The 21,888-nt window shown below is 48.1% G+C and overlaps 1 protein-coding gene across 2 annotated transcripts in view; it reads left to right on the plus strand.

Annotated features, from left to right (window-relative positions):
* Positions 1–21,888, plus strand: part of KCNJ6 (potassium inwardly rectifying channel subfamily J member 6) — a 267,146-nt gene that overhangs the window by 189,301 nt on the left and 55,957 nt on the right. For both annotated transcript variants that reach the window (XM_053903078.1, XM_019420340.2), the window contains one exon: positions 5,808–6,728. In XM_053903078.1, the coding sequence (XP_053759053.1) occupies positions 5,831–6,728 (898 nt within the window). In that variant the 5' untranslated portion in view covers positions 5,808–5,830. The remainder of the gene's footprint in view (positions 1–5,807; positions 6,729–21,888) is intronic.

Genomic DNA, 21,888 nt, shown 5'->3' on the forward strand with positions numbered 1-21,888 from the left:
TGTATTATTAGTTTCATGGGTACAACATAGTGATTCAACACTCCCATACATCACCCAGTGTTCATCACTACAGTGCACCCCTTAATTTTACCCATCCCCTCACCTCCCTCCCCCCTGGAAGCCATCAGTTTGTTCTCTATAGTTAAGAGCCTGTTTCTTGGTTTGCCCCTCTCTCTCTCTCTCTCTCTCTCTCTCTCTCTCTCTCTCATTCTCCCTTTGCTCATTTGTTTTGTTTCTTAAATTCCACATATGAGTGAAATCACATGGTGTGTATCTTTCTCTGACTGACTTATTTCACTTAGTGTAACACTCACCAGTTCCATCCACATTGTTGCAAATGGCAAGATTTCATTCTTTTTGATGGCTGAGTAATATTCCACGGCGTATATATACCACGTCTTCTTGATCCATTCATTCGTCAACGGACATCATTAGGAGGTCATTTTTAATGAGGAAGTGACCATGATTCTGTGCCACTAAGGGTTCTTCTGAGCAGGTGACGCTGAATGAAAACCACCAGGAGGCTCGCATCTGCTCCTTTTCTCTTCCACCTCATTGTAACAGGTGTAAGGCCTCCCACACTCCTTTCTTTCGTGGAGACCGCTGGCCAGCCCCAGAGACAGCTGACTAGTTTTGTCCCACGGGTCTTGCCCCTCACCCCCCATGGCATTCTGTATCCCCACCGCTGCTGTCCCAACAGTGGGGGTTGAGTTATGATTTTTCTCAGATTCCTGAAGTCATACACCAGAAGGGTCTCAATGCCGTTTTGGAAAATTCCTTTTTTTTTTTTCCTTTTTGATGCTAAAAGTCATATAAACTCATTCTAGAAAATTTGCAAAAATCAGAATATTTAAAAGAAAATTTTAAAGCCCCCATAAGCCACCCACTCAGAATTACCTACTAACATCTGTGTGTACTTCCTTCCAACTTTTGATTTTTGCACATGCGTTGGAGATCTCTCCTGTTTTCCTGTCGGGTTTTCCCCAAAGCATTAAAAACTCCTGAAGTACGTTCTGAACATTTCCCTCGGCAGGGGAAGCATCACCCACAGAACTCATACATAGTTTGAAATGTAACAATTTCCCAACAGGAGAACATCTCAACTGGCTTTATCCCCCAGACCCATATTTACTCTAAGCCAAAGTCCGGAAAAGCAACTCGTCAAGTAAATCATCAGGATGCTGGCGGTTGCTGCTGGGTCCCCTTGCACCCAGTAGGGCACGTCACAGGTGGCAGAGAGTTCCTCTCCATTCTCTTTGGTCCAACCACCTGCACAGAGGGGCGCGTGTGGTCAGTGGGTCTGAGCACCTGGCCGCTGCGCATGCCCGGCGGGGTGGGGGTGGGGGGGAGGCCCCAGGGCCAGTTTCTGAGCAGGGCAGTGGGGCGAGAAGCTAGCATCACGGGGCTGTGCAGCCCCCCCCCCCGGGGGGAGAAACGTCAGCTTTGCCACGTGCAGCTGCTCAGCGGCTCAAAATGCTCTGCAAATGCAATTCAGATCACCCCTCAAATCCACACCCGGGGTTTCAGGCAAGAAAAGAGCCCTTAAGAGCCATCATTAGCATTCCCTTCTCTACTTCCCCTGCTCGCATTTGCATTCCCGCTGAGGGTGCTGAGCCTTGCTCCTGGCTCAGAACTGGGAAGCCCCGCTCCCTGGCTTCCCACGAAGGGCTCCCTTCGATTGCTCCCCGCGAGCAGGGCTCCCCGCGATTGCTCTGGACGCAGCCTGGAGGCTCGGCACCCCCCTTCTGCGCACTCCACACACCCTTCCTTATCGGCGCCCCTCTTCCTGCCCCTTGGGACTCCTACTCCAGTGTCTGCTATGCCCCAAGCCCTCCCACACGTCCCTGGCTCTTTGGTTTCTTTCACCCGTGTGCCTGCCCCCCACGCCCTATCAAGCAGGAGGCCAGCCTTACCTCCCACTGCCGGAGGCAACATTCTCCTCTCCCCTCTCTGGCTCTCTGGCTGGGCCTAAGAATTAAGCTGACACTTGGGCTCCCGGGCGGTTCCGCTGGTGAAGCGCCCAGTCGATTTCAGCTCGGGTCATGATCCCAGGATCGTGGGGTCAAGCCCCGTGTCAGGGTCCAAGCTGGGCGTGAAGCCTGCTTAAGATTCTCTCTCTCTCCACCTCTCTCCTCTGCTCGCACTCGTGTGCCCTCTCGCGCTCGCTCTTAAAAAAGAATTAAGCCAACGTAGAATCACAGGAGAAAAGCACAACACGTGTACACGGGAGCCTCGCAAGAATACAGACAGGGAGAGTGACCGGAGCCGGAAGCTTCCATACCATTTAGACGAGGAAACCATTGGTGTGTAAAGAACTGGCAAGACAAGGGGGTTGGGTAATAAAAGGTAAAGGAGTGACCAGGAAGATGTGGGTTCATTTAACGAAGTTTGTTTACACAGCCTTCCCAGCCCCCAATTCCCCGCCTCTGGTGAGGAGAGCGTCTCCCACCCGCTTGGCACAGGGAGGGCACCTTTCCCGTGGGAGATTCATCTCCTGCTTTCAGGAGGACGGGAGGGTCAGAGTATCCTTCTTTCGCTGGCTGTTTCATAAGTACCTTCAATTCAAAATAGTCAGTATGCCAAAGTGGCATGTTTTGGGGGCGACCTGTTCTGAACCCCTTCACCATCTTCCCATGGATGCCCCTTGCCCGCGTGCACTGTCTCACCTGCAGGGGCACCTTAAAGGCCACCTTCCCATCTCACCCCCCAGGAGGCTGGGCTATCTTTGTTTGACTACATTTTTATTTGTTTTAAAAAGGCTCTTGGGGCGCCTGGGTGGCTCAGTCAGTTAAGCACCCGACTTCAGCTCAGGATATGATCTCGCAGGTCGTGAGTGCGAGCCCCGCGTCGGGCTCTGTGCTGACAGCTCAGAGCCTGGAGCCTGCTTCAGATTCTGTGTCTCCCTCTCTGTCTCTGCCCCTCCCCTGCTCACATGCACACGCTCTCTCTCTCTCTCAAAAATAAACATTAAAAAAATTTTTAAGCTCTTAAGTAGCATATGCATTTACATTTTGCCCAACACCAGACCCAAGCATTTGACTAACCACACGCTAGTTCATTATAGATGCTTAGATTCAAACATTCCATCCCGACTTCCTCTCTCCCTGCTCTTTCCCACACCAGCCCCCCCTCAAATCATGACACTTCTCTCCCCATGTCAGTAGTGCTGCCCTTAAAATGAGACCTAAGACTATATTTGATAATAGACACGACAGACATAACGGCCCAAACATTTTTTTTTCTTGTTTCTAGTCAGATGGCGGCTTTTTGCCACTAACTCCGGCCCCTCCACCTTCTGACTCCACCGTCCTCTGTAGAAAGGGCAGGGGCCTAGGAGAGGCTACATCCACTCTTTGAGGCTTTGACCCGGAAAGACCAGCTCCACACCTGCCAGGACTCTGCACTGGCCACCTCTCAATACAAAGGAAACTGGGAAATGTGGGCCAGTCCTGAGCTAGAAAAAGAAGAAACAAACAAACAGAGAATGTGGAGGACCAACCAGCAGGCTCCCGAGAAGACCCAGAGCGTTTGTGTCTACTCACTCATTAGCCTTTCAGACAGGTTCCTCCAGGTCAGGATAGATGCCTGGATTTGAAGGTTATAGCCCAGCCAGAAAAGGCAGAAAAGCATCTTCAACTGGGGGCCCGGGGAGGAGGGTTGTAGGTTTCCTCTGTGACATTTGAAAGTATGAAATATCACTGAAGATTGTTAAGGGCCAATCGATCTGACAAACCCTCTTCTTGGGGGGTGGAAGGACTGAAGGACTCAGGGACGCAAGGGCTCAGGGTGGCTCTGCACAGTCGGAGGGCTTACCTCCCCCCCGCCACCCCCGGATCAAGGCAAACCCCTACCTCAGGTTCAGTCAGGCCCTTGCATCCTGTAAACAAAGCCCCCCATCCCAGTGGGTTTGAGCCCTGAGTTTATCCCCCATGATGTCATATGGAGAGACTCCCAGTCAGGGCAAAATCAGCAGCGAGAGCTCAGGCGAGACCTTTCCGGGTCACAGATACCCCACCGGGTAGGGGTGCCGGCAGCGAGCAAAGAGAGGGCCTTGGCGTCCATCCAGATGCCCCACCCCCCCTCCCTCCCGTCCCGACCTCAGCTGCTTCCCTTTGACGCCTGTCCTGGTTTCTCTGTTCGAAGAAGAAAAAGAATAAGCAAAGTTTCTCTTTGACACATGAGGGCTATTGAGGGCAGTGATCTAAAAAGTCAAAGTTGTCAAACCAAACAGCAGCTTTTGCAGACCGGATGCTGTCTCTTCCTTGTGCTGCAATATGAAAACAGATCTATGGGATTGATTTTTAAGGAAACTAACCAACCGTGAACAAGGTTAATCCATAAGTGAAGTTGGTACCTCTCCCGTCCTATCCACAGCTATGTTCTTATTCAGATAAATGTTTTCGCAACAAACCGTGTTTCTCCTTTAACCCAGGAGAAAACGTAGTTACCGCAGAGAAAATGCACTGCGGACCCAAAGGCACAGAATGAAAGCCTGGGGAAAGAAAGTGCTGATGAAACTTTTAGAAAGCTTTAAAATCATTGGCTGAAAAAGTAATTTCATACAGTGGTTGATGTGTTTACTGGCAGCATCATTTCCAAATTTCCCCTTGCACTCAGATTCTAGAAGAGTTTTCCTAATGCACTGTTAACTAACGACCGTACCAAGGCATGAGTCATGACGGCCGTCGGAAAGGAAATAACCACGAGCCAAAACTGCAGATGTTACGTGTTGAGGCAGAAACCAAATAGAACGTGTAACACACAGAAAGACAGAGAACATTTCCCCACACCTTTTTTTAACCTGGGCATCAAATCAACCCTCAGAATATAATGCAGGCATCCTTACCAACCAAAACCAGAATTTTCATTCTTCAGCTCTGAAATTCGAGTAACAATTTAGAGAGTTCACTCAAAATTCTTGCCCCAAATGTAAGGAGAGTACCTGCTAGGAAAGTGTAGCACATCCATCATTCCATTCAACTTTAGAACAACCCTATAAATCGCGTATCGTGATCACCATTTCGTCAATGTGGAAACTCAGGCTCGATGAAGCTGGATAGGGTGTTAGGTCTACCCAGGCTGCCATAACAGAAGACCAGAGTGCGGGGCGGGGCTGGAGGTTTAAGATCAAGGTGCTGGCAGGATTAGTGTCTGGCCGCCTCGCGTGGGTTGGAAGACCTCTCTTCTTGGCTTGCAGATGGCCACCTTCTCATTGTGTCTTCACATGGCCTTTCCTCTGTGTGCACACCCCTGGTGTCTCTTCCTCTTCTTATAGGGACCGGTCTTATCAGGGTGCCTCCCTTATGACCTCATTTAATGTTAGTTATCTCTAAAGGCTCTATCTCCAAATACAGTCACAATGGGAGTTAGATCTTCAGTACAGATTGGGGTGGGGTGGGGGGCACAAGTCAGCCCATAACAGCACGCCCAAGAGCCTGCAACGGCTGGGGGGGCAGAATCAAGACTGTCTGAATTCAAACATTTCTTTATCCAGCGTGTGCTGGAGGTCACGTGGGAAGGCATCCCACGGAGGGGCTGGCTCTTAGAACTTGCTGGTAGGGAGACAGTTTCACAGCAGTAAGCTCTGTCCCGGTGGGAAGGGTGAGGGGGTACCTACACAAGCTAGATGGCAGGGCACAGGACTCCAGGTCAACCAAAGGCCCACCCAGAGATGCCAAATGAAAATGGCTTCATCTACTCTGGTAATAACTACACGAATGCCGTGTACCGTACACAGTGTGGTTTCCGTGACCCCCAAAGAACCAGAATTTCATTCAACTTTTCTTTTCTTTCCTCCAAACCACCAGCTAACGTCCTGGAGGGCGACTCCATGGACCAGGATGTTGAGAGCCCTGTGGCCATTCACCAGCCAAAGTTGCCTAAGCAGGCCAGGGACGACCTGCCAAGACACATCAGCCGAGACCGGACCAAAAGGAAAATCCAGAGGTACGTGAGGAAAGACGGAAAGTGCAACGTCCATCATGGCAACGTGAGGGAGACCTATCGCTACCTGACCGACATCTTCACCACCTTAGTGGATCTCAAGTGGAGATTCAACCTGTTGATTTTCGTCATGGTTTACACAGTGACTTGGCTCTTTTTTGGGATGATCTGGTGGCTAATCGCATACATCCGAGGAGATATGGACCACATAGAGGACCCCTCGTGGACTCCCTGTGTCACCAACCTCAACGGGTTCGTCTCTGCTTTTTTATTTTCGATAGAGACAGAAACCACCATCGGTTATGGCTACCGGGTCATCACAGACAAGTGCCCAGAGGGAATTATTCTCCTCTTAATTCAATCTGTGCTGGGGTCCATCGTCAATGCATTCATGGTGGGATGCATGTTTGTAAAAATATCACAACCCAAGAAGAGGGCAGAGACCCTGGTTTTTTCCACCCATGCGGTGATCTCCATGCGGGATGGAAAACTGTGCCTAATGTTCCGAGTAGGGGATCTTAGGAATTCCCACATCGTAGAGGCTTCCATCCGAGCCAAGTTGATCAAATCCAAACAGACCTCAGAGGGTGAGTTCATCCCCTTGAACCAAACAGATATCAATGTAGGGTATTACACCGGGGATGACCGTCTATTTCTGGTGTCGCCACTCATCATCAGCCACGAAATCAACCAACAGAGTCCTTTCTGGGAGATCTCCAAAGCCCAGCTGCCCAAAGAGGAGCTAGAAATTGTGGTCATCCTAGAAGGAATGGTGGAGGCTACAGGTAAGACGTGTTCCATGCTGGGGCATCTGTGGGATCAACGCTCTTTGTGAGTTGGCCCTGACTTATTTATGATGAAATATGAAAAACTGAACCTCCCTCACTATCGATATCACCCCCCCATTTCATGACATAGTATATATACCTCTGTGTCCTCTAACCTCGCGTAGCCACCAAGAAGTCTAACCATTTAGCTTTTTAAAAGCTTTTGGAGAATAAACTAATAAGTAATTTTCGAAAGCACTACGTACTATATTTTAAATTTCCAAGTGTTTCTGTAAGTTAAAATCTTATCTGTCTCTGAAGCGCTTTTAAATGGCTCTAAAACATTACCTGATTTAAATACTTGAGGTGATTTAATAGCAAGCCAAGAGGAAAAAGTTTAGCCTTTCAAAGGAAGGCTGACAAATTGCTTTAATAAAAGTGCAATTACACCCCTTCTTTGAGAGCCATTTGCAAGACCCGGGGCCCTGGCTGTTCTTTGATATCAAGTGAAAGCTGGGTGTCTTTCTGTATACTCTACCTGCTGAACCCCCAGCTGATATAATTACTGCAGTAAATAATCCTAACAGGAAAGGGGGAAAAAATTGAAGATCCGTTCATCACAATCCTATTGACCCTTCTGCTGTTAATGGCTGATCGTTGACGCGTTCTCGGGAAAACGATCTGTTCTCAAAATAGCGAAATGGTCTGTCTTTATTGAAGTCTTCACTCATATCTGAGTTTGGCACGTGTTATACATCCCAGCAGCAAAGCAGGTCCTGCCTACGTTTATCAGTAACATTCCACAAAATAGAGCCAGACATTCTGACTTAAGCTAAGAATAGCGCCCCACTATAAAGTATAAACCCGAATCCAAATGCATTATTTTCTTTCCTGTTCTTCGGAGTTATCGACAGTAGCCTTAAAATCCTCTTTAGATGTGCAAGCTGCATTTCTGTGCTTTGAAGTCTGCAGCCTGCGGTTCTGGGTTCATTTCTATAATCTGAAAATGCACGGCCAACAGCCTGGCCCCAGATTCTTTTTCCACCCATAACCTGAGCTCAGTCATCCCTTGAAAGCCGTCAGTCCCACGTTTCTGCTTCCCTGTACCCAACAGCAGGCAAGATCATTACCTCTAACTAACTTCTCTTGGAGCGGTGGAAACTCTCGCCGTTGGTTTTTTAAACGCAGCCAGCAATGAAAATGTGAGTAAAAGTCTTTGCGTGGGGCTCAACGGTAGGACTGTGCTCCTTTCCGTAGAACAAAAGGAACACGGACCACATTCGAAACTGGCTTTAAAGAATAACAAAATAATGCACGTGAAATACTAAGAACTGCACATGTGAACGGGTTACCTGCACCTTGAGCCTGACTCTCCCCGAGTACTCATGAGGCAAGGCTGTGTGGGGGGAGGAGGAAGAAGGGGGGGGGGGAGGAGAGAGGGGAGGAAACAATCCAAAGCAGGAGCCCGGTCATTTTCTCGCCGACCAGAAACTTCTCCCACCTCGGCTCAGCACGGGGACTCTGGATCCCCCTAGTGGTGACCACTGCCATACAGCCGCTGGCAGCATAAACCGACCACTGGTGATGTAGCCTTTATATCAGATTCCTCATTACAAACCCTCCCGGTAGGACATGAGGGAGGGGAGTGGACAAGCCTTCTTATCGTTGCGTCTTTGAGCTCAAGGAGCAAAAGCCACTGAGATGTATCCTCTGGTTACTGGTGCTAATCAGAGCCGCAAACCGCAGGAGCTCAGCTTCAGGTTCCCTCAGACCAAAGCCCGATCTTGAGCAAAGTAAATGAATCCAGAATGAGCAAATTATCTTTGTAATGTCCCTGAGTTGGAATTCTCCCCGGGGCAGACTCTGTCTTTCTGATGGCAGCTTGTGATGAGTGAGACTTTCTAAAGGGAAGAACAACGTTTTCTTGGTAATTAACAGTGATACTCGCCTCTGAACAGTCAGCAGCCTTTCTTCCTGCTTTTCTTAGAGAAAACTTGGTAGTTGCCAGCATAACAAAAATCAAAACACTTATCGCTGCTCCTGGGGAAAGGCAACTGCTCTTAATTTAAAAACATAAAATAAAGTTTTCTAATTTCTGTTATGTGGAAGGAAGAATGTTCTAGAGAGTTCTGGGTTTGTCTGGAAGCTGGATATGTCCTGATCTTTCCTAACGGGATTCATACAGTTCAATACTTCCAGCACATCTGATCTCTGAAGCTTCAGCAGGATACTTTTTCTGTGTGAATGAAATGCACAAATGGAATTGTGGGTATTAAACAGACCCTTGAGGGATGGGAAGAATGCTTCAAGGAGTCAAAGCCACAGGAAAAAAAAAAAATAGGCGTGAACCAAATGCACACCAAGGAAAACAAATTCACAAGGATCTAATTATTCATTACAGGGCTAGATGGGAAGTCAGGAGCCTTGAAAACGGCAAGCTGACCCAACACGATTTCCGCTTTATTCATGCCTTGTTTCAAAAATGACTTAGTTGACCTTAAACCACTGTCGGTGATCCCAATTAGCAGGCATCTTCCAAGGATGAGCCCCACGCTGCAACATCACCACAGTGCTCTCCTCCTTTCACACGCGTTGTGGGTACACAGTGATTCCAATACGGTGTTTTCTGGAAATCTGAGCTATCCTGCAGTAAGCCGAGTATGCACTGGGTCCTTTAGTCTGCTGAGCGCCCAGGGCCAGAACACGCCAGTTGGTCTTCTGTTGATGCATTATATTCTCTACTGCAGCCAGCCTGCTTTGCCCCATCACTCAGAGTTAGGCTCGGTTTTAGAAAACGAAAAGTAAGCTCCTTGAAGACAGGATGTGATCTTGCCCAACACTGATGCCCTGCAGGTCCTAGCCCGAGTCCCCCACTCGATAAGTCCCCTAGCCTCATAAAAGACAGACTCACACCCACAAAAGACAGACCCACATCCTCGGTGGGTGGCTCGCGGCCGGTCCAGCCCAGGGTCAGAGGGATGTGCACCGTGACCTCTCGAGAACCTTTCAGTCATGTGATTCTATTTTTGAAAACGAATCAAACCCTGGAAAATTCTGACACCAGCCACCCAGACATCTGGGAACTGGCCGTGGCTCATCCTGCAAATATATTTTTAAAGGGGGCCCTTTATGTTCCTGACACATGGGCAATTTTGAGATAGTGATGTTTACAAAAGGGTTCACAGCTACGTAAACAAACTTGCTCAGCAGCTGTGGCAAATGTGCTTTAAAATAGTAAAGCGTTCACATAGACTGTTATTTATAGAGGGCAAATTGGCCTGGAGGCTAGATGACAGCTACACAGAGCTGGGCCTGTTGCCAGCCAGCTCCCCACTAGAGCCTCTCTGATTGATGAACTTCCATATTTACCCCCCAACGATTATGCAACTCTGACAAGCAGTCCTTTCCAACACCTCAGCAAATGTGCCTGGTTAGCTGGGATGAATCCCCATTAAGCTTTTTTTGTTGTTGTTGTTACAGAAATCATAAAACTTAGACAAGAGTAGACCAAAAAGGATAATTAACTCTCATATAGCCATCATTGAATTTCTAGGATTGTCAATTCACAGCCAAACTTGTTCCATTCTAGACCATCACTCCCTAACCGCCCCCCAACCCCCCGGCCTCGGATCTTTTTCTCTACAACTCTTTCCTGTGTGTTTCTAAAAGGCAAGGGCTCGCACATACAACCGGAACACGTTGGTGGCACCTAACATACCTAAAATCGTTAGTGATCATTCCTTAAGATCCAATATTCGGGTGTTCCAACTTCTAATCGTTCCACAGATGTCTTTTTTTATTGTTTTCAAAGCTGCTCGTTTGAAGCGGGATCCAAATGAGGCTAGCACGCTGTGACCGCTTAGGATCTTGTGAAAGCCTCTTAATCCAGGAGCTCCACCTCCGTCTCTGGGGGGTGTTTTTCTTTCAAGTGTTTCTCAAAGAAGGGAACTTCTGAAAGATTTAAATAATGCACAAAAAACTGGGGAAAGTGGAGGATGGAAGGAAGCCGACTCAGTGGAGGTACACTGACACGGGACCGATGAGGACACAGGCCCGACAGCCCCGCAGCTGCCGGCCGTAGGAGGAGAGGGAGTGGGCATCCTAAACCCGAGAACACAAACCGGAAGCAGGAAACCGGAAGTGGGGGGGCGAATCGGAAGTAGTTGCCGTCTTTCGCCACAGGAAAACTCAGTGCCGTCTCTAGAATAACGTGTAGGCGGAAAGGGTTTTGTCGCGTAAATCACGTGACAGATCACAGGATTTTTGAGTTGGAAGGGATCTTCACCGACTCTTATTTCACAGAGGAAGTGGAAGCCTGACTAGTGCCTGGGCCCAGGTCAAATAGCCCCTGGCAGAGTAGGACCTTGAAACCCAGGATGGCCGACGTCACCCAGCCTCCACGTCCAGTGCTCTTTGCGTGGTGAATGCTGCTGGTTCATGAGGATTCAAGAGAGAAGTGCGCCCCAAAAAGAAGTGTCAAAGCAGGCTGCCCTCTCTTTTCCCCTCCCATTGGCTCCTCTTTTTCTTTAAGGTTACTCTGTTGGTCTCTGCTGCTACCGATTCGCTTTAAAACTCTCGATGCGTTCACATGAATTTTTAACAACCATGTATTCAGATGAAATGTGCTGCAAAGAGTTCTGAAATCTAAATTAAGTAAGCAGTGTCTACACAAATACCCCTGGAAGGGTATGATGTTCTGTCAGAGCCGATTTCCAAATACCATTTTTCTTTGCTGTGATCAAAATGCCACTTCACTGTAATAAGAGGAGAATATGAGATCACAGATTTTGAAAAGGTGGCATTTCGCAGATAAGATGGTTGAGTGTTAGCACTACCGTACTCTTAAGCTATTTCTAGTAATGATATTTCATACCCATTACATTTTTCAAGTCTTATTTTCTCCTCTTGATAAGTTTCTGCTGATCCCTCCATTGGCAAGTCATTATCTCAGGATTTACCGTTTTTCTCTTATGAGTCACAACCCCAGCTACCTAACCTGGGAAAAGAATTAATTGAGGTGATCTGAAATGTTAAGAACGCGGGTGAAAACCTCGTGGTAAATCTATATAAGGAGGAACACAAAAAATTTCAAGGACACATGAATTTATTTTTCCTAGGTAGAAATCTACCGTTCATCAACATCAAGAAATCCAACTACGCTTTCTTCCTTGGGCGTTAGGTTCAAGTGATTTATTCAGGGCTTCCTTCCAAAATGTCTGCCTCGACATGATATATCCCAGGAGTGTCATTGGCCGGCTAAAAACCGATGATAACTGCTTCCCCCAAATATGGTAAACTTTTTGTGATCTTCAGCAGTTTGGGAACACTGTGTTCTGATTCATCACGTGTCCTAACAATCTTGAGACTGGATACTGTAGACCGCACACAGGGTTTTAAGCTTTTCCACAACTCCTCTAAAAGGAAGAATATCGTAAGTCTGTTAAACAGTGTCACTTTGTTAAATACACTGGGGAAAGCCACGTAAGTTGTTCACGCACGCACACACGCACGCTGAGCCGAACACCCGGAGGTGCTTCTTCTCCAGTTAAGCACGCCCTTGCTTTTCTGTCCTACACCAGTCCACCTGCAAATTCTGTTTGTTATACGAATCATTTAGTATGCCTCTTTTCTGAGAGCAATCTCTCTCAGCTACAGCCAAGCTTGTGTCTCTTCAGTCATTTATAGGGTCAGACCATCCTGGGCTCAAGCCACAGTTACACCATTCACTGGCTTCCTTAGTCTCTCTATGCCTCGAGATTTCTTCCACGCTAACGTTGAAGCAGTAACGGTACCTACCTCACAGGTGATCTTTCGACTTCCGGTTTTGTGAGAGCGGATCACTTCTTTCCCCGTAGACTGCACAGGTGAAAGGCCATATAGAGCAAAACTTTGCGAGGGTGGGAAGCCTGGCAGTCCAAAGGGCCAATCCCGGAGAGTGGCTCCATCGGTTTTAGGGGCCTTGCCACTGATGCCTCGACAGAATAACGAATGACCCTCTGAAGGCCCTCTGCATAGTCAAAACGGCGAATGGTAACTTAGGATAGCCAGTTCAAGAAATGCATACTCACAACTGAGAGTAAATGCCAGCCTGGCCTCTGCCCCAGTTACTTACCGTGAATTACAAATCGATGGGCTGTGAATTAATGTGGATCACTGGACTCTGAAAAGACTTTGCATTCCTATTGATAGTAACATTTCATCATTATAATTTCTGCCCAAAGTGAACATGAATATAGATTATGCTCAGGTCTTCTAAGGCAACGGCTCCGTGAGGACAAGACCAATAGTCTGCATCTGAAAACAGTATTTCTGTGTTCCCAGTTCTCCTCCTAGGTTTCCCATAACAACTCTAAGGTATCAGTTGACATCCCAACTTGAAGAATGTAGTTTTGTGCTGGTAACTCAACTAAATTATATTTCCTTGCATAATAAGTCCTTAGAGATACTTCTGCCTTAAACTATAGATACGCTTCAACAAAGCAGACAGTCAGTTGACCCCTAAATGACACGGGGGTTAGGGACACTGACCACCCCCCATGCAGTTGAAAACCCATGGATAACTTCAACTCCCCAAAACTGAGCTACTGATGGCCTCCTGTTGACCAGAAGCCTGACCAATAACAGTCGTTATTTTGTATTTTGTATGTTATATGTGATATATACTATATTCTTATAATAAACTAGAAAAAAGGAAATGTTAAGAAAATCACAAGGAAGAGAAAATATATTTACAGTACCATATTGTCAAACAATCCACGTATGAGAGGACCCGCATAGTTCGGACCTGTGTTTTCAAGGGCCAAATGTAAATAGTAATTTCTGTATAATCAACTTTGTTGTTCTCTATTTATTGAGAAAGAATGATAGAGATACCGTAGCAGTCTGCCCCCTGTAAGTTATGCTTCAGTAGCAAACAACCCTAAGGGCTTAGAGCACATGGGTTTACTTCTCATTCACGTTACACATAAGTTACAGCTCGGTCCACCTCCGGTTTACTCCAGGATGCCGACCGAAGGAGCAGGCCCCAGGGAGGACGTGCGGTTCTCATGGCAGGGAGAGAAAAGAAATGGCAGGACACCTCACTTCTACTCATCATGTATTAGTCATGCCTAGCAAGTCACATGGCAGCGATTGATATCCGTGGAATGGGGAAATAGAATTGCTTCACAGGACATGGAACAAGCAAACGAGAACAGAATAATACAATCCACCACAGATAACCAAGTGGTTTTGAAAACCACTGGTCTGAGTTAAAGTCATTAGTGCTGTTCACCAAATATGTCCGGCTTTCATCCTGCCAGACACAGGTTAGGATCACATCTCCCCGTTCCTGTTGGGCATGGCCCTGTGGTACACATTCCTCCAGAAGTCTACGCATAAGCCATGCGTATCGCTCTGGTGGAAAATGCTCCCTTCCGCTCGTACGGTCCCCAGAGCACACGTCACAGCAGAGCCTCCATCATCCCCGGACTGGAGACTGGCTTTGAAGGGAAGACCCTGCCAAGTCGCTCAGATCATACAGCACGACTGAGAAAGAGCCTCACGTTGTTGGTTACCATTGGGTTAAGCCACTGAAATGTGAGTTGTTTACTAGGACGGAGAAATCTAGCCTATCTTGTCTGATACAAAATGTCACACAGGGGCGCCTGGGTGGCTCAGTCTGTTGGGCGTCCGACTTCGGCTCAGGTCATGATCTCGAGGTCCGTGAGTTCGAGCCCCGCGTCGGGCTCTGTGCTGACAGCTCAGAGCCTGGAGCCCGTTTCAGATTCTGTGTCTCCCTCTCTCTCTGACCTTCCCCCATTCATGCTCTGTCTCTCTCTGTCTCAAAAATGAATAAACGTTAAAAAAAAAAATTAAAAAAACAAAAACCAAAAAACAAAATGTCACACTAACATTTTGACAAATTGGCTGTCGCATTGCTACTGGCTAGTCTAGACTGGCCCTGAAGTGAATCGGTAGCTAGCTACTCTGCAGAACCCCCCTCCCTCCTTTAAGTCCCATCTTCGCAGGGTAAGCCTTTCAGTTCAGACAGGCTGACTTCAAACTCTGCCTCCATGCCTGACTGCCGGCGAAATTGGGCACATGTCCTTCCTTAACTTCACCAAACCTCATTTTCCATTCTGGAACATGAGAATGTTCCTTAAACCTGCAACATGGCTCCACGAGCTAATACGTGTAAGTCATTCATCATGGGACCTGATGCACAGTAAGTGCTCAAGAAATTTACAGAGTGCATCTGTAATTCTGTGACTCACACTATTTTCACCCGTCATTTCTGGAGTGCCTATCAGATGCCGGTTACTTCAGTAGGTGCTGTGCACATAGATTATTTTCAACCCTCAAGACAATTCTGAAAGGTAGGTGTCATCCTTGTTTGGCAAATGAGGGGTTGACTCTCAAGTGGGGGGCTAGAGAGCAACTTTCCCAAGATTACCCATCTGGTATGGTGAGAAAGCCAGGATCCAGTCTCAGAAACGCCCACCTCCCCAGTCTGTCTGCCCCACGCCTCTCTGGAGGAGACTTGGTGCACACAGCCACATTTTAAAGGAGCAGTTAGTGATTCAGTGTCACTAGCACACTGACAATTATGGCTCCATGATATATTCTCCTTTGATTACTTACTGGCTTTCGTTTGCCCATCAGGCTCCCCTTCCCCGACTGTAACCGATGGGAGCAATCTGATCTTCCATAACATTTAGCACTGAGTCTCTTGAAGGGACACTTATTGGCTCATACTCCAGGTTCTGCCCAGCTCGGTGTTATCAGGTGACCATGCCAGCTGATGCTCTGGGCCAACCCCCTCCAAAGCAGCCTGCTGCCATGCCAAGTATAATCCAAAGTGCAGTCAAGCAGCCGGCTCACAAACCCTGAGGGGAGGAAAAAATAAAATTTAATATTGAAAGGGAAGGATCAACTTTGACTCTGAGCGCCCTTCCCGAAAGCACGATGATAAAGAGATTTAGGCTTTGACCAGCCTCATTAAACCTTGTTGGGGTTTCCATTTCATTGTGAAATTTCCAACAAGACTCTTTCTTGGGTTTGATGATGGTGATGACGGTTTTTCTCTGGGCACTGAGGTCATCCTTAGAAGGTTTCAATTAAACGTTTGCTGAGTAAATGCATTTGCTTTTACATTTTCGCAAGCATATTTTACATAGGGTGACTATTAATAGGACTCTGGGAAAGCCGGTGGATGAGAAGGAGTTAATGGGTGATGACATCGGAGGAGCACCCATGGTACAAGCACTGAGGGGACAAGGCTAAAGCTTGAGTCTAAAATGGATTAATGCCCTGTTCACAATGGCCCCAGATTAAGTGTGCTTAATTACAAGTCAGAGAGCTTACAGTAGCAGTAAAGTATGAGTCCTTTACTTCCTTGAGATCCTTGGTTTTCTATATCGTCTGTCTCGCAAAACCAAGTTGGAAAAGTTGTCAAGCTTCAGAGGAACAAAAATGATGCCGGTCCGTGACTCTGGAGGAAGCTCTTAAGAATCCACAAGGTCCAAAAATGGGCAAGAAAGATTTCCAAACACCTATGAGTCTTTCCAGCATAATTCCTTCGTGTTCACCCAGAGGCACCTCAGCATGTTCAGCCTGGCCTGAAGACCCTGTCGTCAGCCCCCACAGCCAGGGAAAGAAAGAGGTCACATTCATTAAGCCAACAGCAGATGACTATATTTGGGAGGTAGGCAACCTGACTGGCCATGGACAGACCAGGCCAAGAGCAAGGAAGGGCAGGGATCCTTCCAGTACAACTTTGCGGCCTTCACTGCTGTGGGGATCTGGCACAGAGTCACCCCCTACGTTTGGTGGATGAATTGACAAAAGCCTCCCCCGTAGCTGGAAGTACGCTTCTTGACTTTGAAGAAGCTAGCTGAGGACGCCACGAGTTTCCACATCAACAAGGCAAGGTGTCCTCTATCGCCATATTGAGGGGTAAAACGTCACCGTGGCATTTCTTCCCTTGAGTTCAACCCGATACCCGCTCAACCCGGTGGAAAGGGGGCATCTTGTGAGTAACGAGCATCCGTAATCTGGGAAGGCAGCAGTCCAGCGGACAGGAGACAGAAAAGACATTAGATCAAAATGTGCCGTTGCTTTCACGGCATCCCACATTTGCTGCCCTAGGGTCTGTCCTTAGGATGAAACCAAATCTGTTGATGAATCCAAGGACTGTGCATTTAAGTTCAAATGCTTAGTCTGTTCATGTTCTCATCCACCAAAATCATGATTTCTACTTCCTTCTCTCTCTGCAATCTCACACGACTTCTTTAGACAACAACCTGGCTTCACACTAGGTTGAGAAAAGAGATGTAATCACAATGGACCAATGGTCCTCACTCGGCCACGTCTCCCACCCTACCTGGGCCTTTAACCCTGTTTCTTCTTGCCTCCGAGCCCATTCTATCTGGAATCCTGTTGTCTATTTTCCCTCTGAGCCATTTCAGCCAGGCCCTTGGCTTTGATTACCATCTTTTTTTTTTTGCTTTGCATGTGACATCAAATTTCTGTCTCTGGCCCCAACCTCTCCCTGACGTTCTGCACTCAGAGATCTAGCTGCCTCTTGGCATCCCTATTGAGATGCCTAACAAGCCTGCACAACTAATGCGGCCAAAGCGGAAACTAAAGATTCTAGAATCCTCTATTATTTCTTCCCCTCTCCATCTTCCCCATGTCCATAAATGTCATCATCAATCATGCAGTGACTTACATCAAAAACTGTAGCAGCATCCTTGATTCATCTCATCCCCTTACCATCCAGAAGTCCTTCCAAAATATGTCTGCGGCCATGACTACCACCCCAGATCAGGTCGTCATATTGTGGAGGGAACAGCGTTCAACTGAGTCTCCCTGCTTCACTTGGACCATCCTACAAAAGTCCATCTTGCCCATAGCGTCCAGAGTGCTTTTAATAAATGTAAACCAGAGCAAGACATTCCCATGCTTAAAGCGCTCAGACAGATTCCCACAGCGCTTGGAAAATCCAGATTCCTTGCCATGGTCCACAAGGTCCGTCTGGCCCGGCTCCAGCCTGCTTGTCTGCTTTTACCTCTAACCACTTTTCCATCTGACTCACCACGCTGCAGCCGTTTGAGCTCTCCATTCTGAGCACAGAGAATCTTCCTCAGGGAGGTCTCTTCCAACCACCCAAGAGAAACCAGCTCCAGTCACTGTGCCTCCATCATGCTATGTGGGACGTGTCGCCAGCTGACATTATCTTGTTATGTGTTTATTAACAATCAGAATGGAAGCTCCATGACGGCAGTGCCTTGTCCTGTCTTTGCTAGGCTCCCAGTACCAGGAACAGTGCCTGGACCATAGCAGGCACTGGCTAAATATGTAAGTGTCAGGGTAAACGAATGAAGGAACGAGTAAGATTCCTATATGATCACAAAGTAGTCTCTTAAGCACTAGAGAAAGTCTAGAGTCATTTAAAATTGCCAAAAAAAAAAAAAATCCATCTGGCTTGCCTAAAGCCTCTGCCTCCTGACATTGGGAATCACTCCAGGGACAAGCTCCTCAGTCTTCCTCAAGACTCCCTTCCACTCTCTGCCACTGAAAATTTTCAGTGGGTCCCCAGGGCTCTGTCCTGAGCTCTGATCACTTCCTTCTGCACGTCCTCCCAGAGCAACCATTCCCTGCCTCTTGGAGTCAACTCCTATCTGCTCCCTCATCTGTAGTCCACACTTGGAGGCATCAAACCACCAATCTGCCAGTCGCCCGGCTCAGAAAGCTGGCTGTCGTCTTACATTGTGCCTTCCCTCGGGCACTTCAGCTTTCTCACGCCCCACCATTTCCCCAAGTCCTGGACTGCTGCTAGCCCAGAGGGCACCTTTGTGCGAAAGAGGAAAAGGCATCCCTCCTCAAGACACTCTACTGCCATCTGCTGGGAAATTTGTGTAACAAATAAACAAACTGATACTCCGATGTAATGAGCTGTCCAAGGTACATGCCGCACAACCATATGCGGCAGCCCCGGCTAAGCTGGCCCCTTCCATCTCTTACCCGTCTGTAGCATCCAGAGGAGCTCTCCTTTCCAGCATCTAGGCCACCACACTGGTTCACAGCCCCACTCCCTCGCCCCGGACTATTAATCCGCCTGCACAGGAGTCTTGTTTTGGCAATCCCCCTCCTTACAATTGTCAGAAGAAACTTTGTAACCTGCAAATAGCATCTTCTCACTCCCCAGTTCATTCTCAGCAGCTTCCCCGCAGTTGGAGAATAAAGCCCAATCTCCTTTGTATGTCTCAGTCGTGCGCCTGCCCAGGTGCTCTGTCACGTCCTCCGCTACACGCATCTGTGGCTGAAATTCCTGACCATGCCACACGTTATTTCGCCACTGGCCTGCGCGTATGCTGTGACATTCTCTCCATCTAGAATACGCTTCTCCATTTTTACCTTCCTGATAACTCCTACTCATCTACCAAATTTCCCTGCAAATGCTGCTCCCCGACATACATGAAACCTTAATGACTGCTTGGTTCTCCCTGTCTGCCTCCTCGACGCTTCCACATATTTCCATCACATCTACTGCATTGTGGGTGATTGACCACACGGCTGGGTGCCCCCGGCAGACTTTACATTTTTAGGGATAAATATTGTGCCTTCCCCTCCCCCCCACCGTTCTCAACAACTAGCACAATTTGGCACATGGCAGGTGCTCAGTAAAAGGGATGAATGCCTAAATGATTTTTTATTCTTTTATTTTAATGTTTTTAACAGTTATTTATTTTTGAAAGACAGAGAGAGAGAAAGCACAAGCAGGGGAGGGGGAGGACCAGCTGAGGTCCTGATCTCATGGTTCGTGAGTTCGAGCCCCACGTCGGGCTCCGTGCCAACAGTGCAGAGCCTGGATGGGACCCCACTTTGAGTTCCCCACCCAACATTCAGCAGGCATCTTATAAACTCCGTCTGATACATAAATGCGGATAGTTTAAGGCAGAGACCCAAAAGGTAAACTTGACCCAGAATTTGGTCTCATATTGCACAAGGGGCTCTGCCAAGTAGAAATACCCTTGATCCCCTTCTGAAAGCAGGTCTAGTCCAATGGAGACTCTCGGGCTCCCAGAGCAACCGTCCCCCCTGGCTTTCATGTCACCTCGTTCCACACACAGAGCGTTCCCTCTGAGATCGCCTGGTTCCGCTCACGAGCCTCCTCCCCTCTGCCAGGGGAACGGACAAGTGTCTCAGAAGAGCAAAGCGTGGGAAAGGCTGGACCCTTTGCCCAAGTTTCCAGTCCATAAGGAAGGGTCGCCCTACGCAACCCTCACTCGCCACGGTTATGAAGGGTGAGGGGCGATGCTAAATCAGGACGCACCACCGCACCCCTGACACCTCCTAAGAGGCCTTTCTGAAGGCAAAAACTCAACAGGCAGGGCGTCTTAGGCTGAGGTGTATTCAGTCAGCAGGCAAGGATTTCCCAGAAACTTCCATGTGTGTGGCATGGCACAAAGTTAGAAGAACACAGTCCTGTCCTTAGGGAACTCACATTTTAGAGCAGAGGGTTGGCAAGATGTTTTCTGTTAAAAGGCCAGGTAGTAAATATTTTACCCTTTGTGACACCTCTGTCACAATGACTCAACTCTGCTGCCATTGCCTGAAAGCAGCCACAGGCAACAAGGCTAAACGTGAGCATGGCTGTGTCCCAATCAAACTTTATTTATGGACACATAATTTTCAGGTGTCATAAAATATTCCTCTCCAGGGGTTTTTTTTCCAGCCATTTAAAAACGTCAAAGCCATGTTTAGCTCTCCCCGGCTCTAGCCATCGAGACAGACACAAACAAATCACAATACGATGCAAAGAGGAATCATGGAAGGTAAAGGGAACATTTGAAGTGGGGGTGGGGGGGTGCGGGGACAGTAGCCATGGGCTCTGCTCAGGTGATCCCAGTCGGAACTGCCCTGCAGGCCTGCTCCACGTCGTCCCCGTCGACCAGAGCGGCAGGCAGGACCCCTCCCTGGGAAAGGAGACGCGGCCACAACCCATGGAAAGATGAAATCAGTCACATCTGCCTCCCCCAGAATGAGAACACAAGAGGGGGCAGAGGTTTCCTGACCTTAGAGAGAGAGCTAAACCTGAACTTCTGTTCAAAAGCAGAGACGCGTCACTAAACGGTACTATTAATAACATCATGCTTTAAAGAAAAAAAGAAAAAAGGACGTGAACGGTTTTGTTTCATGAGGGTGTGTGTGCCGACTCCCCGTTTCCCTTTTTGCTCGTTCTGTTTTGCTCTGGGTGGAAAGTCCTCCCGCCATTTCAAGTTTTCTGACGCTTCTCAGGGCAACATGCATTTTTTTTGTTAATGTGTATTGTTTTTGAGAGAGAGAAGGTGCAAGCAGGGGAGGCCAGAGCGAGAGGGGGGCAGAGACGGCAAAGGAAGCTCCACGCCGCCAGACTCACAAACTGTGAGATCGTGACCTGAGCCGAAGTCAGACGCTTGACCGAGTGAGCCACCCAGGCTTCCCGTGGGCAAAATGTATTTTTAATACCATCAGTCCATCTGGAGGATGAAGGTTCTAAAGTCCGTTCCACCCTGAAGGAGACTCTTTTGGTCCAAACTCCACTCTGCCCCTAGCCCGCCCCCCGTTTTCTTTAAGAGATCAAGAGGGAGGCGCCAGGGTGGCTCAGTCAGTTAAGCGGCCGACTTCGGCTCAGGTCACGATCTCGCGGTCCGTGAGTTTGAGCCCCGCGTCGGGCTCTGTGCTGACAGCTCAGAGTCTGAAACCTGCTTCCGATTCTGTGTCTCCCTCTCTCTCTGACCCTCCCCCGTTCATGCTCTGTCTCTCTCTGTCTCAAAAATAAATAAACATTAAAAAAAATTTTAAGAGATCGAGAGGAACATACATTAATTAGCCATCAACAAAGACCCTCAACCTTTGCTATAAATTACACATCCACACAAGACAGCCCTACACGCTATCAGGCAACCCTGAGACACAGTCTGGACAGAAAGGTGTCCTTCTCGATCTAGTCCAAAATGCCTCCGATCGTACAAAAGAGCTTGCTGACAAGACAGCCCACAAGTGAGATCACTCAACCTTTCCAGTGTCACTGACCAACCAAACGTGGCAGGGGTGAAGACCTCACACAGCCTCGCTGGCATGCTGCGGCTGTATTTCTCTCTAACTGCAGGATTTTTGACCAAAATAATTGTACTCATCTCTTGAATCACAG

The sequence above is a fragment of the Panthera pardus genome, unplaced genomic scaffold, assembly GCF_024362965.1.
Source record: "Panthera pardus isolate Hobbes unplaced genomic scaffold, ASM2436296v1 HiC_scaffold_16, whole genome shotgun sequence".
Lineage (NCBI taxonomy): Eukaryota > Metazoa > Chordata > Mammalia > Carnivora > Felidae > Panthera > Panthera pardus.